Source organism: Manihot esculenta, chromosome 3 (genome assembly GCF_001659605.2).
Source record: "Manihot esculenta cultivar AM560-2 chromosome 3, M.esculenta_v8, whole genome shotgun sequence".
Lineage (NCBI taxonomy): Eukaryota > Viridiplantae > Streptophyta > Magnoliopsida > Malpighiales > Euphorbiaceae > Manihot > Manihot esculenta.
The window spans coordinates 31571567-31587031 of NC_035163.2; the positions used below are offsets into that span (position 1 = coordinate 31571567).

Below are 15465 nucleotides of genomic sequence, written 5' to 3' on the forward strand. Positions count from 1 at the left end.
ATAATTTTTTATTAAATTTTATCTCTTTATATCATTAAAAATATAATAAAAAATTAAATTACTTTTTTTTTCTTCATTAAAAAAAATTATTTCATTAATAAAAAAAATAATATTTTAATAGATTTTTAAAAATAGAGTAATTAATTTATTAATAATGTCAAACTATATAGAAGATTTATTGATAGCAAAAATTAGATTTTAAAATTTTTTTCAGAGCAGATCTATTTTATTGACGAAAAAAAAATAAAAATATTTTAATAGATCTTATGTGTTAATAATAATAATATTTAAAAATTAAATAATAAATCTTTCAAATATTTTTCATATGCAAACAAAAATATCAAAAAATCAGCTAAAACCGAGCTAGTCCAAGGAAAAACCTTCCCATGAATTAAGAGCTTGGTATTTAGTGGGTGTTGGCATTGTAGTGTCACCGTTTTTGTTAACCTTTTTTTCACCTCCAACTTTTCTGTTTCATGATAGGAAAAAGGTTGGAATTTCAATTTTCCAGTTTTCTGTTTCACCTCCAACTTTTTCTTCCTTGTTCATATCATAGTTGCCGAACATGTTTGGCCCAATCGACTATCTCGAGATTCTGAAGCCGGACATGGCCAGACAGGAGACGGCAAACACTACAGTATGCCACAAATAGGCACGACACAATAGACCTTGCATTTCGCCAAGAGTTTTCACATTGCTCTACCAATACAATAACATTCTAACAATTCAAAGGAAACCGCAAAACATGCTAAACGGTCTTTTTTTATACATAAAAAAAAAAAAAAAAAAAAAAAAAAAAAAAAAAAAGCTAAAAAGTAACAAGTTGGCAGCTTCTTCAGCTCATAGATTTTACTACTGCTCATCGATTGCTACAGGAATGGACTTCACCTACAACAAAAACCCAAGAAAAAAAAATCAATCCACTTCCCTTTCGTTTGGATCAAAATTGAGCTTCATTGTCTAGGCTTTGTCTGGGATTGGCAATGGTTTAGAACAAGAAAATCCACCAATTTAAATCATCACATCCTATTCATTGATCCCAACCACAATAACAGAATAATACTGGGAATAAGGATATCATACTGGCTATCAAGACACATAAGTGGTCGTGGTTATAAGGACTTATAACCACGACATTTATGTTATAAGGGACCATGGAAAATCCATAAATGTTCTAATATTATTTAAAACCAGGCTAAGAGAATAAGGATATCATACTGGCTATCAAAGCCAATCAGTACCAAGGAATTTGAGGAGAATAAGAATGTAAGATTACTAACCAGATCTCGAAATTTAAGCATGTAAAACATCTCCAAATATCTCTTTGTCTCTCTCCTCTCCAGCTTAGACACATGCTTCCAGAAGCCATAAACCCCAGTTAATGTTAGCAACCTCTCAGAATATATCTTCCATGTGTACCTACAAATTTGAGATTGAACTAGTGAGACTATATAAACTCAAAGACCAGTTATACTGGGAGTAAAATTACAAGGTTTAAGTTCTGAGGGCAATTATACCTTTCATAAATTCGTTTAAGCCCTCCATCAGAAATCTTGTGCCAGTGGCTAGGATCTTCTCTGCAGTGTTCAAAGAAATTGATCAAAAGTGCAGTGACCTTATCTGGTTGATAAGGATCAATATGGAACCCTGAAATGCCATGCTCAATGATTTCTGCAGGGCCTCCATGACAGGTGGCAAAACAAGGAAGCCCACAAGTCATGGCTTCCACAACAGTGAGGCCAAAAGCTTCATAGAAAGCAGGCTGCAATAAATACAAGGAATTAACAAAGTGTATAAAGAAGCTAACATAAGCATTTCATCATTCACCACTTACCTGAACGAAAGCACCTTTTGCATCAGCAATGTAGCGGTAGAGCTCACCATTACGTGCACGGTTCATTTGGGCAGCTATCCAACGAAATTGGCCATGCAGATTGTATTGCTTTATGAGGCTTTGCATTTTTTCAATCTCTTCCATCTCTTCTCTATCTCTAGATTTCTTCACATCCATGTAACCACCAACCACTACAAGATTTACAAGTTCTCTTAGCCTGCTGCTCTTAGCGTAGCACTCAACAAGTCCCGTCAAGTTTTTCACCCTATCAAGTCTTGCCATAGAGAAGATGATAGGCATTGATCTGTTACTCAAAAATCCACTGCAGTTGCAAAGATGAAATAGGTATCAAACATTGTCAACATTGTCACCCATGTGTCAATCATGATCTGTTACTCAAAAAATATTAAACTATCCCATAAATATAGAACCAATAATTCATTGTGCTTGCAGATCATTTTGGATTACACCATTCTACTTTTTGTAGTACCAAAGACTAATAGTTAGAATAATGTATCCAACAAAATAAGTATCTTCAGAATCCTAAGCAGGTATCTCAGTAACAGTAATTAGATTGTTGGCACTCTATATATCAACTGCAATATGAGAAGTAGCAGATGGCAGGTGAGAGTCAATTTTTCCAGCACAAAAGCTACTCACACATGTTCCTCATTCTGCTCGGGATCATACAAGAGTTTTTCAATTGAACCATGTAAAGCAGTAAGTCTTCTTTCCCTTTCTGAATATGGAAAATAAATGCTCATATCTGCTCCAGGAGAGACAATATTAAATTTGGTATCAAAAACATTGATGCCATGAACAACTCGATACAGCCCAGGAAGGGTAAAAGCAGTGTGGCTCTCGTACTGTCCAACATTATTCTTGCTGAGGAAAAAAAACAACTTTTTTAAGCTAATACTGATACATGCTTTCAAATAGAAACATTAGCAGAAACAGAAGACACGAATGGCAGTAAGAAACTAAAAGCTATGTCATGTAAAGGAACCCTAATGGTAACTAAGTTATATCTGAAGTAAAAATTATAATCATAAACGGTAAAAACAATAGACATAGAATGTTTAGTCTAATCAAGGAAATGAACCTAATGAAAACTATGCTATATTTCTAAATTCATAAAAAATAAAAATATTAGACCAACATGTGCAAGCATCATAATGAATAAAACAGTGAAACATAGAAGGTGGCAAAACAACTGAGACTTGATGTAGGGGACAAATCTTGATCAGATCTCCATTTTTCCCCTGGAAGTTTCATTTACCTTCCTGCAATCTCCTGATATGTACTAGTGATGATAAAATCTGCATGGTTCATTGCAATAAGGTCAGCTGTAAACTGACTTGCAAAATGGTACTTGTCTTCATATTTTCGCCAGTATATATCAGAATCTGGATATTTTATTTTCTCCAATGCATGCGCAATGTTACACTACATGGAAAGTTCAATTTGAGAAATCAAACAAGTAGATATGCCCCTGATCAAAATTTTGATTGTCGTACTGCATTTTCAGAATATTAATATTGAAAGCTCAGCAGACCTGCGTAATTCCAAGCTTATAAGACAACAGAGAAGCCACAAGATTTCCATCACTATAGTTTCCAATGATCAGATCTGGAATTCCTTGTAATTCAGCAGCAATTTCATTTGATGCATCCTGATGGTGGAAGAATATAAAGAAACATTCATATGATAAAATAAAATATAAACAAGACACTACACAGTCATGGGGTTCAGAATTCTATCTACATGACATCCTGCTGTCATAACCTTGATATTCAACTTCTACATTCATTCTTTCAACATTTGAATTCTTTCATTATTTCACTTGATCCAGGTTTTCTTTCATTAATTCTTTATCATGAAAATACTTGAACTTTTAACAATTGCCATATTTTACGCTTTCTTATTAGAACAGTGTTTAACATGCCAAGAAATTTCAAAGCTTCCAATGCAGGCTTCTGCACTGCAATGTCACTCACAAGTCTAGAGTCACAACTAGAAGGATCAGAAGCCAACACAAGGAAGAATGTTTATTCTACCATATGAAAGCATCCCAATCCCCAAAGGGATCAAGGATGAATTCCGATGCAGTCCTCTTCACAATGATTTCACTTGCATTCATAACTAGAAGGATCGAAAAACATGACCACACATCAAATGAGGTAGAGTGCTTATTATACTACTAAAAGAATCCCAATGGAGGAAAATAGAAAAGAATGAAAAATGCAAGGAAACAAAAAGGGGTTTTTTTTTCCAATTGCTTACATCGGCAAAGGTCTCCAAGTATGGCCACACATCAAACCTTGAAATCCATTTGCGTAGAATACCATTCTCAGTTCTAAATGGCACCCGCAGAATATAAGTATGTTCTGTTCCGCTGACTCTTTCAAGCTTATGGTTGCATGTTGTACCTTGTGCAAAAGGTATTAGTCGTGTGACCTTAAACACCATTCGTAGACATGCAAGATGAACATCAAAGTTGGAAATCCAAGTCAAACTAAGTGAACGTGTAAGAAGGAAAATATGGAATATTTCTATCAGGCGAATTTAATAAAGATATAATACTTACAATTAGGATTTTTGGGGTAACATCCAATCCTTGTTTTTGTATTCTAGAAACCATTTCATTCTCCAATGCACGCACTTGATCAAGTATGTAAACAATCTGTGCAATGATAAGCAATGGTACAATGCATTACATTTCAGATGGAGAACCTTTTCTCTACCTATAAAATGGAAGGTTTCTTGCTTTTTCTAGAATTCGAACAAATGCATTATGACAGGAAATCTTAGACACTTAAGTTTGGGATAATCCAAAGATACCTGCCCACCAGTATCTGGCAATCCTAAAACATTTGCCTGGCCAAAATAACCATGCGGAGACACAACAACAACATTGAAAACCATAGGAATCATCCCAAGAAATGACTCTAAGGAAGAAGGATCAGGAGCTTGAAGGATGTCCAAAAGCAGATGCACCATCTCTGATACCCGTTGCGCACTGTCACCCCAACCTCTTTCAAATCCCATTCCTTGTAAACTGTAGTTAAGAAAAGTGAAGTGAAAAATCATAAGTACTTGATTAAAATAATAATAATGGTAATGGTGCAGAATGTTCTTTAAGAATTAAACTTATTGTGAGAAGAGGAATTAAGACGTGAAACATAATAAGTTCTTACTCAAATTCAAACTCGGAATATGGTGTATCAGGGGGAAACTTAGAGAGGTGTTCTTCTGCCCTTGCCAAAGAAGACTGAAGTTTGGGTATGCTCTGTATCCGATCATTAAGCATCAATGCCTGCAGAATATAGTGGTGAAATTAGAAGGTTTGGTATTAAGTTTTTCCCATTTCAAAACCAAAAAAAAAAATCAATAACCATAACCATGAACGCATGCAGGCATGATATATAAAGCCCAGCATTGTTGTATAATTCATAGGCAAATCAAAAAGCAAGCCTAACAAAGTTCTTAAGAGAATTTAAATGTGGAAGTGTTAAGTAATGAACAATTCAATAAAAAAGAAGCAACTTCCTGAATATGAAAACATTTGAGAAAGACTTACTTATTGGCAAGAGCAATATGGAAACTTACATGGCCATTATACTTGTGTGTGCGCAGAAAATCAAGCAAAGGCTCCAAACTTTCTCTATTACGAAACATAATTGAAGACAGGTGACGGTTCAGGAATTGAACCCCATTTCCAATGGATTTTGACCGGGTTGGCCTGGGGAATGTTGCATTAAATGGCTCAAAATCAAGTTCGAGCACATAACGGTCATCACACCTGGTGCAAATTGCAATGTTCAAATGCTGATTAATTTGTCAACGAAGAATGTTGCTGTAAAAGTTGGAAAATAAAACAACATTCTGAGTCTAAGCCCAATTTATTACAAAAAAAATTAAAATTATGGTAAGCAAAAATTTTCCAAACTCAGTAACCATAATTTATCATATAAGAGAAATTCTTACTGTCCGTCCACAAGTTCTTCTTTGAATCGAAGGTATTCAGCAATGCTCAAGCTATCAACACTGAGTTCATAGACATTAACACGAACATATTCCCAAACACCAGGTCTTGGACGAACTGCTATTGCAACAAACGGTGGCAGGACAATGGCTTCCTAAGTACATGTTAAAGAATAAAGTTATTAAGGGAGTTAAACACACAAATTCCCGTTAGTACTCATACATCCTTAAAGGAAAAAAAGGCCATGTTTGCATAACATCCAGGCTCATAATTTAATAAGATTATGTAGAAAGTTTAACTTCACCATAATAATAACAATAAAATAATAATAATAACAGAGAAAGAAAGCCAAGGTGGGAAAAAGGGAAAAGACATAAATTTACCAACTTTGGAAGACACAGAAGTATTAAATTACATGATGGGGATTTCACCATTATGTCGGCTTTCCACATGACAATCCCACCATGTTACTGTCGTGTGGAAGTGAGAACTTACCTATCCTCAATTCCCCATGATAGGAATTTCATGAGAATCATTTTTCACCAGCTGCAATTTTCTCTCTCTCTCTTTCTTCCATTTTCTATTGAAAATTGGGAAAATCACACAAATAGATCCTGAATCACTAGACAAGTATGTTTCTAAATATCCCCATAATACCTTAATATGGAAAAAAGAAAAAAAAATAATTTAATTTTAAGCATCCATTTGTTGCCAAACGCATACATTGGAATGCACATAAGACTAATAAGTTGAATCAGTTAGAGTGGCTCATGAACATTATTGTGCATTAAAAGCTTTAAATATATTGTACCATCAGTAGATGGTCGGGGGTGAGGGGTTGTGGTCCCGTATGTTTTTTTTTTCTCCCGAGACCAGAGCAATTTTTTTATCTATGGATTTTCTCAGTGTGTACATGGGCACATTGCCGAGCCTTTTTGTATTTTCTCTTTCATTACCCTTTTTTCGCGAGTGTGTGCATATCCAATTCGAAACAACAGAATGTGAGTCTACCTGCACAGATTCAAGGATAGTGGTGAAGGGGCTGTCGCTAAGCTTCTCCATTGCTTCGTCATTTTTAATAACTTCTGCAAGCTCACATACCAGGTGATGGGGTTGCAGTATCCCTTTCCCCTGAGCAACATACCTAGAAAAAATCAATTATAAACCCATTTCTCAAATCCTTTGAAATAATAACCTAACCTATAACACACATGAAATCAAATATACGTATGAATTAACCTGGAGAGAAGAGAAACAAGCTCGATCTTGTAAGTAGAGAGGATGTCCTGCACCTTTTCTCTCATTCTATAAACAATTATCACCAACAGTCCTCAAAATTATCTGCAAACAAAGAGAGAACTCTACAGAAACAAGAAGAAATTAAAATCAAAGGCAAAGGAGAGACTATAATAAAGATAGATAGGAAGAGATACCTGTTGGGGAGAAGCATGTAGAGCAATATATAGAGCGAGAGGTGAAATAGAGGAGGTGCAAGTGTAGCCAAAAGGAGATGACAGAGAGAAAGGAACATAGCCAGTGACTCTGCGTCTGCCGGGAGAGTCAAAAAATCTGATGAATAAGAAGGGGCACTTGGCATCGGACTTCAACAGCTTCCCTCTCTTTTTGAATCGAAACGGTGGGCTCTGTGTTCGAGTTTGTTTCCTTTTGTTCATAGACGGTCACGCCTTCTAAAGGTTTATCCACGTGATCCGTTTCAAATCAAATTTTTTTATAATTTAATGTAATTGATTTATTTATTATTATTATTATTATTAAAATAATTTAATTTTTAATTTAAACCATTCATAAAAAGAAAAAAGTTAAATTTATTTTTTAAATGAATAATTGCAAACAACGGCTTAGAATCTACTCTCGTCTGAATTTGTTGCACCAAAAATATTTTTTTACATGAATAAAAAATATTTTTTATCAAATAAAAAATAAATATTTTTAAATTTTTTAATAATATGTTATGAATACTACTAATGTAAAATTATTTTTATTTTTTAATATTACAAAGCAGACAATGAAAACTTAATTATTTTCTTGAATAATAATTTTTGATAAAAAATAATTTTCGCAAATACAAATTATCTTATATAAACAAATCAGCTCTAAATTATGAAAATTTTTACTTTACTTGGGACTGAGCAAACATAATAATATAACACAATAATTATTTAAAATAATTGATTTTAAGAATAAAATTATGTATAAAAATCAGATACAATGATACTCAATTTCATCGTAAATCTTTAACTCTTCATCTAAATTTGTGCTCTTAATATAAAATGTATAGTATGAGAATATTTCTCATTTCATTTATAATTATGAAATTCTTTATATACTAGCCGGTACTAATTATTATAAAATTAATTTAAATTTTAAAATATTATATGCTCATTAAAAATTTTATAGTCATTGAAAATTTTATAGTTTTAAAGATTTTATGATGGTTGAAAATTTTTTTATAAGATTTAAATATAATATTAAATATGATCATTATGATTTTATTATATTATCTCAAGATTTTTATAATCATATATAACGGTTGATTTTTCTGCTATAAATAGCCTCCATCTTTATAAAAATAAGAACTCTCATTTTTCTACTTTATTATTTATCTTATATGTGTTTTCTACTGGATTATAAATTAGAGATAAATTCTTGTTGTCCTGATTTTGGAAATTAAATTCCAGAAGAACTTGTTTAATTCTGGAAAATTACAAAATAAATCCTTAAGAACAGTGATAACACGACTCAGGTTTCATTATTTTATCCTATTTTTCCAACAATCTTAAGGATTTATCTTTATACAAATGAAATCAAATGTTGTCACTATCTCTACTTCTGCACTGTCCACTTTCAATGACATTATCACTATCTCTGCTTCTGCAAATGAATTTTAAAGGAGATGACAAGAGAGAATTTTTTTCAAAACTTGACATGCATGGCGTTGCTTCGACACTCATAGAATCAAGACCTGTATCTGCTGTTGATCCAAATTGCATGAAATCTGATCTCTTTTATAACTACTGTTCCTATAAGGAAGCCAAGAAAATATGAGATTCAATGAAATATGGGATTCAATGAACCTGAAATATACTGCTGAGGATGCTGGTTACAATAGCAAATCTTGTACAAGAAAAAGTGCACAAATCAAATAATATGTACGAAAATAAAAAATCTGATTACAAACCTAAGTTTAATAATTCCACCTTTAAAAAGAAAGGACATTGTTTTATATGTGGTAAGTCGGGTCATCATGCATATCAGTGCAGGAAAAGAGTGATAAATGACAATCCTCCTAAACCAAAAAAGGAGATGATATTATTGCTGCGGTCATTTCTCAAACTTTTCTTGTAGCTAAGGTGCAAGAATGGGTAGTAAATTCTGGTGCTACTAGGTATATCTGTACAAACAGAAATGTGTTTACCTCATACTCTACAGTGGGGGAAGGAGAAGAATATATGTATTTGGCTGATTCTAGGACTGCAAGTGTCCTTGGAAAAATTCTTCTCAAACTCACATATGACAAGACCTTGGCACTTAATGAGGTGCTTCATGTACCTAATACGAGAGCTAATTTAATTTTTGTAGCTCTATTGGGAAAGACTAGAATTAAGGTATCTTTTGAGTTAGACAAAATTATACTAACAAAAAATAAAATTTTTATTGGAAAATGTTATTGTAATCAGGGACTCTTTGTTCTCAATATTTCTGCAGTAACAAATTGAAATGCATCTTCTTGCTTGATTCTTTGATTTATGACATGCTAGATTATGACATGTTATTATTTCTTATATTGAAAAAAAAATGCAATATCTTGATATAATATCTGGCACTGGTAATACATGTTTACATAAATGTGAGATTTGTGTAGAGTTATAAGTCAACTAAAAAATCATGTTCAACTACAGATACAGAATCTGAATTGCTTAGTTTAATACACACAACTTGGGGAATTTAAAACAAACTATGACTAAAGGTTATAAAAAATATTATGTAACTTTTATTGATGACTATTGTAGATATACTAAAATATATTTGCTTAAAAACAAAGATGAAGTATTTGATATGTTTCAATTGTATAAAACTGAAGTAAAAAAAAATCAATTAAATAGGAAAATAAAAAGGATTAGATCAGATAAAGCTAGAAAATATATCTTATTTAATGACTTTTGTGAAAAAGAATGAATAATTAATGAATTTACTCCACCCTATTCACCTGAATCTAATGGAGTAGCGGAAAGAAAAAATAGAACATTAAAAGGAATGATGAATGTTTTATTAATAAGTTCTTCCTTACCTAATAACCTTTGGAGGGACCCTATAAGAAAACTGACAAAACACCCTATGAATTTTGGAAATGTTATACATATAACTTAAAATATTTAAAAGTGTGGGGTGTCTTGCTAAATTAATTTTTCCTGATCCTAAGAAATGAAATATATGTTCAAAAATTTTTGATTGCATGTTTATAAATTATACTGAAACTTATAAACTCAAGTTTATAAGTTTGCTTTAACTTTTATACATAAACTTGTTTTACCTTCTATATATAAACTTGCTTTAGCTTCCTGAGACAGAATTTATTCTATTAGAGTATTAATTGCTTTAGTTTCTATACATAAACTTGTTATTTATCAAATGGATGTTAAAATAACTTTTTTAAATGGAGACTTGGAAGAAGAAATTTATATGGTACAACTTGATGGTTGTATTATTTTTGGTTAAGAAAATAAAGTCTGCAAACTTCTTAGATCATTATATGGTATAAAACAAGACCCCAAACAGTGGCATTAGAAATTTGATCAAGTTTTGTTGAATGATGGTTTTACCTCTGTTGAAGTTGATAAGTGTGTATATACAAAACGTATAAATGATGAATCTGTGATTATTTGTTTATATGTGGATGATATGCTTATTTTTTGTACAAGTTACGATATAATTTGTAAATCAAAACTTTCCTTACCTCTAAATTTGATATGAAAGATATGGGAGAGACAAACGTGATTTTGGGAGTTAGAATCACAAGGAAGAATGATAGTCTAATACTATCACAAGAGCATTATGTTGAGAAGCTTGTAAGGAAGTTTGGACATTTCAATGTCAAACCAGTGAGTACCCCTTATGATCCTAACTGTCAATTAAAGAAAAATAGAGGTGACTATGTTGCCCAATCTGAATATGCACAGATCATTGGGAGTTTGTTGCATTTAATGAATTTTTCACCAACACATCTGTATCAATGTGTTGTAATTGCCAACCGGCAATAGTCATTGCAAAGAATAAAACTTTCAATGGTAAGAATAAACATATTCGTATGAGACATAATATTATTAAGCAGCTGATGAAAGATGAAACTATTTCTATTGATTATGTGAAGTCAGAAGTGAATTTGGCCAATACTCTAACTAAACCTTTAGGGAGAAAACTAATAGATGAAACATTGAGAGGAAAATGGGACTTGAACCAATTTGAAATTAACAGTGATGGAAACTCAACCTTTGTGATTGGAGAATCCATGAAAAAGGTTCATATGGGTAATAACAAGTCACTTGTTAGTTCTAATAGCACTATTTATTGTTGTCCCTTCCTATGGTGTGAGAAGTGCTAGACTGCATTAACGAGAGGATGAGATAGAAGCTCTTAATGATATTCATATCCCTTATAGATGGTGTATAAATTGCAGTATACACTTGATGATATCACCTATATAAGTGTGGAGTGGGACCGCTTCTATGAGATTGTGACATAATCTCTAGAACACTTATGAACTACCAGGCGTGCGCATGGCCTATTAGCGCAAAACAGTATTGACAATAAGATCTGTGGAGTGTTATGAGATTGATGGGATATTAGTATACAAAAAAGAGTTTTTGGTTCATAGAAATAAAAGTTTCACCAATACTCTGTATGTTAAGTCTTATTAATCTAGGTCTGGTTCATAATCTAAAAGGCACCATATTCGAAATACATACACTAAATTTCTAAATCCAACAATGAAAATTGTTTTGAAATCCGTGGGGGATTATTGTAAAATTAATTTAAATTTCAAAAGATTTTATGGTCGTTAAAGATTTTATGGCCATTAAATATTTTATTTATGAGATTTAAATATAATATTAAATATGACCATTATGATTTTATTATATTATCTCAAGATTTTTATAATCATATATAACGATCGGTTTTTCTACTATAAATAACATTCATCTTTACAAAGAGAAGAATTCTCATTTTTCTACTTTATTCTTTTTTTTTCTGTGTTTTCTGCTAATTATAAATTAGAGATGAATTCTTGTTGTCCTAATTCTGGAAATTAAATTTTAGAAGAACCTGTTTAATCATGGGGATTACAAAATAAATGTTTAAGGACAGTGTTCAACACGACTCATATTTCATTATTTTATCTTATTTTTTCAACACTAATTAAATATAAAAATTAACATCATACAAATTAAGATATACAATTTTTATATAATCACTTGTTAAATTTAAAGAATTACATTACATTTGTAATTACCGTTAAATGTAAAAGATTATATTATACTCGCACTTATTTTCAGTTTACTTATTTAAGTATTGAAATAATTGCTATCAACGTTAACCACTTCACGTTCTCTCATTTTATATACCGATCAATCACATTATAGCTTAATGAAACTCTTATCATTAAAAGTATTAATAAGATAGAGAAATTTTTTTTAATACAATTAAATATTGATGATATATTATAATTTAATTCTTGAAATTTAGTAAAAAAATATAATTTAATTTTACACTATCAATTATTATAGTTACTTATAAATATATTATTAATTTTTGAAAATAACCACCATATTTATTAAATTTAAATATATTATATTTAAAAATAAAATGAAATCAAATAAAGAATGTGACAATTTATTTTTATCCTAATTAAATCAATAGGATGAAAAAAAAATGAAAAGGGTTATTTGAGCTGGAATATAATTGCATATTGCATTCAAATGATCAACTTAATTTTATTTTATTACATCCATCTTTTCAAATGTGAAATATGAAAATTAAATAAAGATGCAAAATTATTTTGTGCAAATATAAAAATTTATAGTAATTGAATTGACTAATTTATTAATACATAACTAAGTTTTACTAAATTTAAAAAATTGAATTATAATTTATTAGTAATATTTATGGCTGTTAACCATGTGATTTTTTGTTTTCAGTTTATCCAATATGGAAGTTGTTTAAGTGTAAGTTAGAATAACTGGCATTAAGAATGTGAAATCTTGTATTGAAATGGTAGAATAGAGTGATAAGTCAATAAAATATATATTTAAATTGTGAAATTTTTAATATATTTGATATTAAGTGCAAGTGATTATGATGACCGCTGGATTTCTCTACTCCGGTCAGGAGCCAAGCCCTCAATCACGGCCCATCGCTTAGAGGCCCACACGATCCCAATACAAACAGGTCCATCCCGTTTGAATTTTTATACAGGGTGCATGTGGATTTCTCAACCAGGCCGATCCAGTCTCCACTGCCTCTCAGGCTGGCTCAGCCCTCATGGCTCCTCAGGATGATCCCCTTGGGCTCAGTCTTATTCCTATTTCCCGGCCCAGCCCGAAATCGGGAAGAAGGCCCCACCTTCAGCCTTGTAGACCCGTCCACACACGCACGAAGTGAATCAGGGGCCGTTACGCATGAGACAGGTACCGGATATCCTCGTACAATTGAATCAATATGGCAGAGACAGGTGGTCCAATGATAGCCACGCCGTTGAACGTCACTGGCAGAGGAAGAAAAGAGATAAAAGGAGAATGATCCTCCCCTAAGCTCTAAGTTTTTTCATTATTCCAAAAACCTCTGTAAAACCCTATTTCTCTGGATGCCAGATCATCAGATTATATTATAAATTAGTGATACAAAGGATGATTTTAATGTATTATATATGAACAAAAATTATGTGGTGGATATATATTTTTTAAAATAAATTAAAAGATATATGTTTGAATTAAATTTTTATAAAATTTTGATACCAAATTAACGGGAAGTAGTGATCAATTGAGATTAGAACTGTCATAGAGAATCCATCAATGGTTGAATAATTCATTAGCCTCCGCATCGACTCGGATTAGGACGAGTAGAAAGATGGACTGTGTGGGCACGGCATGTGAAGATGTTACTTTTAGAATTTAGAGCATCTCAAATGCAGGTGGAAGATATTTATGAATATTTCGGAAGACCCAAAAGGTTTGGGAGATGCCCTCCTCAGCCACCTCAGGGCGTAAACACAGCTCCGGCGTCCGTTATCCACAGGAATTTTGTGGATTATTATCCCAAGGGAAGGCCAATTCGTGGTGCTTATTGGTAAATATTATATACTGTAATATATTGGCAAACCACAAGTCGTGAGTAGTGTTGGTAGTTAAAAATCTGGCTAGCATGTTTTGGATTGGATTGTTTTGATTAAATGATAATATCTTGATGACAGTATCTTGACATGTATTGATATTATATATTCTGAAGTATCTTTTCAGTACACATACCTCATCTATTTATAGGTGATCCAAGTCTACAAGGTATTTACTAAAAAATACAAGAACCTACTTTGATGACCGCTAGATTTCTCCACCTCGGACGGGGGCCAGACCCATATCGTGAGCCCATCATTTGGGGGGTCCAAGGCCTTCTCCGTGAGACTGGTCCAGCCCGTTCCCCTCCAGATCGGACTCCAACCAATTTCCTCAATCAGGCCGGCTTAACCTCTTAGGCCCGATGAATAGATCCTTCTTGGGCTCGGCCCGTGACTTATCTCCCAGTCCAGTCCAGAATCAGGAGGGAGACCCACCTGTCCGTCATGTGGGTCCATACGCATGCGCGTCCGGGGAGAATCAGGGCCGTTACGCATTGGACAGAGATCTGATTCCCTCGTACGTCCGTATCAACGTAGCAGGGACAGGTGGTCCAATGATATACGTTCTGTTAATACGTCACTAGCAGACAAAAAAAAACATCTAAAAGGAGAAATACTCTCTTCTAGAAAAAAAAGGCTTTTTTCCAGTTTTACAGAACCCATTGTAAAGCCCTATTTTCTGGATTTTAGATCATCACTACTACTAGAATCTATTAGAAAAATCTCTATACAAAAAAATCTCTATACTAACATATTGGACTTCACACCTATCACTTTAATTTTTCTATTTTGTAAAAATGATAAATCTAATATATATATGAGTTTGTACTTTGGAATATTTTTTTATTAGTGCAGGTAAAAGTTGAAGGAATCAGTTAAAGATGATTGCGACAAAACCAATAAATTGGAAGCTAAGGTAGAGATGACTCCTATATATAAGGACTTGCCTCAACACAAACAAAATGCGAAGCAAGAAGAACAGAAACTTTCTCAAATTTATAGATAGCATTGTGATTTAGCATCTCTAAAAATGGCATCCACTCAATTGGATCATCTTGTCAGGATCGGGCATGAAGGGTTTGATCGAAGCAGCTCGAGCGGCAGGTCAGAGAACAACAGGCATCATCAAAATAATCAACAACAATTAGTTTACTATGGACCTCAAGTTTCAACGATGAGGATGCCAGTCATCGTCTCCAATAGTTATGAGATTGCTCAATACTACTGCAGTGGCACCGA

The 15465-nt window shown here is 32.6% G+C and overlaps 1 protein-coding gene across 2 annotated transcripts; it reads right to left on the reverse strand.

The window, feature by feature from the left end:
• Positions 1–484: 484 nt before the first annotated feature.
• Positions 485–7490, reverse strand: LOC110611700 (sucrose synthase 2). 2 transcript variants are annotated; one of them, XM_043954589.1, is made up of 16 exons: positions 7253–7489; positions 7059–7180; positions 6831–6963; positions 5822–5973; positions 5444–5636; positions 5032–5150; positions 4676–4892; positions 4422–4517; positions 4118–4291; positions 3390–3506; positions 3114–3280; positions 2495–2719; positions 1835–2156; positions 1518–1762; positions 1281–1419; positions 489–888 (listed from the first exon to the last, which is right to left on the reverse strand). In XM_043954589.1, the coding sequence occupies exons 2-16, from the start codon at positions 7121–7123 to the stop codon at positions 853–855; spliced, it is 2400 nt and encodes a 799-aa protein (XP_043810524.1). In that variant the 5' UTR covers positions 7124–7180; positions 7253–7489; the 3' UTR covers positions 489–852. The 2 variants fall into 2 exon arrangements, with proteins under 2 accessions (XP_043810525.1, XP_043810524.1); XM_043954590.1 differs by lacking the exon at positions 2495–2719 and having other exon boundaries at positions 485–888; positions 7253–7490.
• Between the last annotated feature and the right edge of the window lie 7975 nt (positions 7491–15465).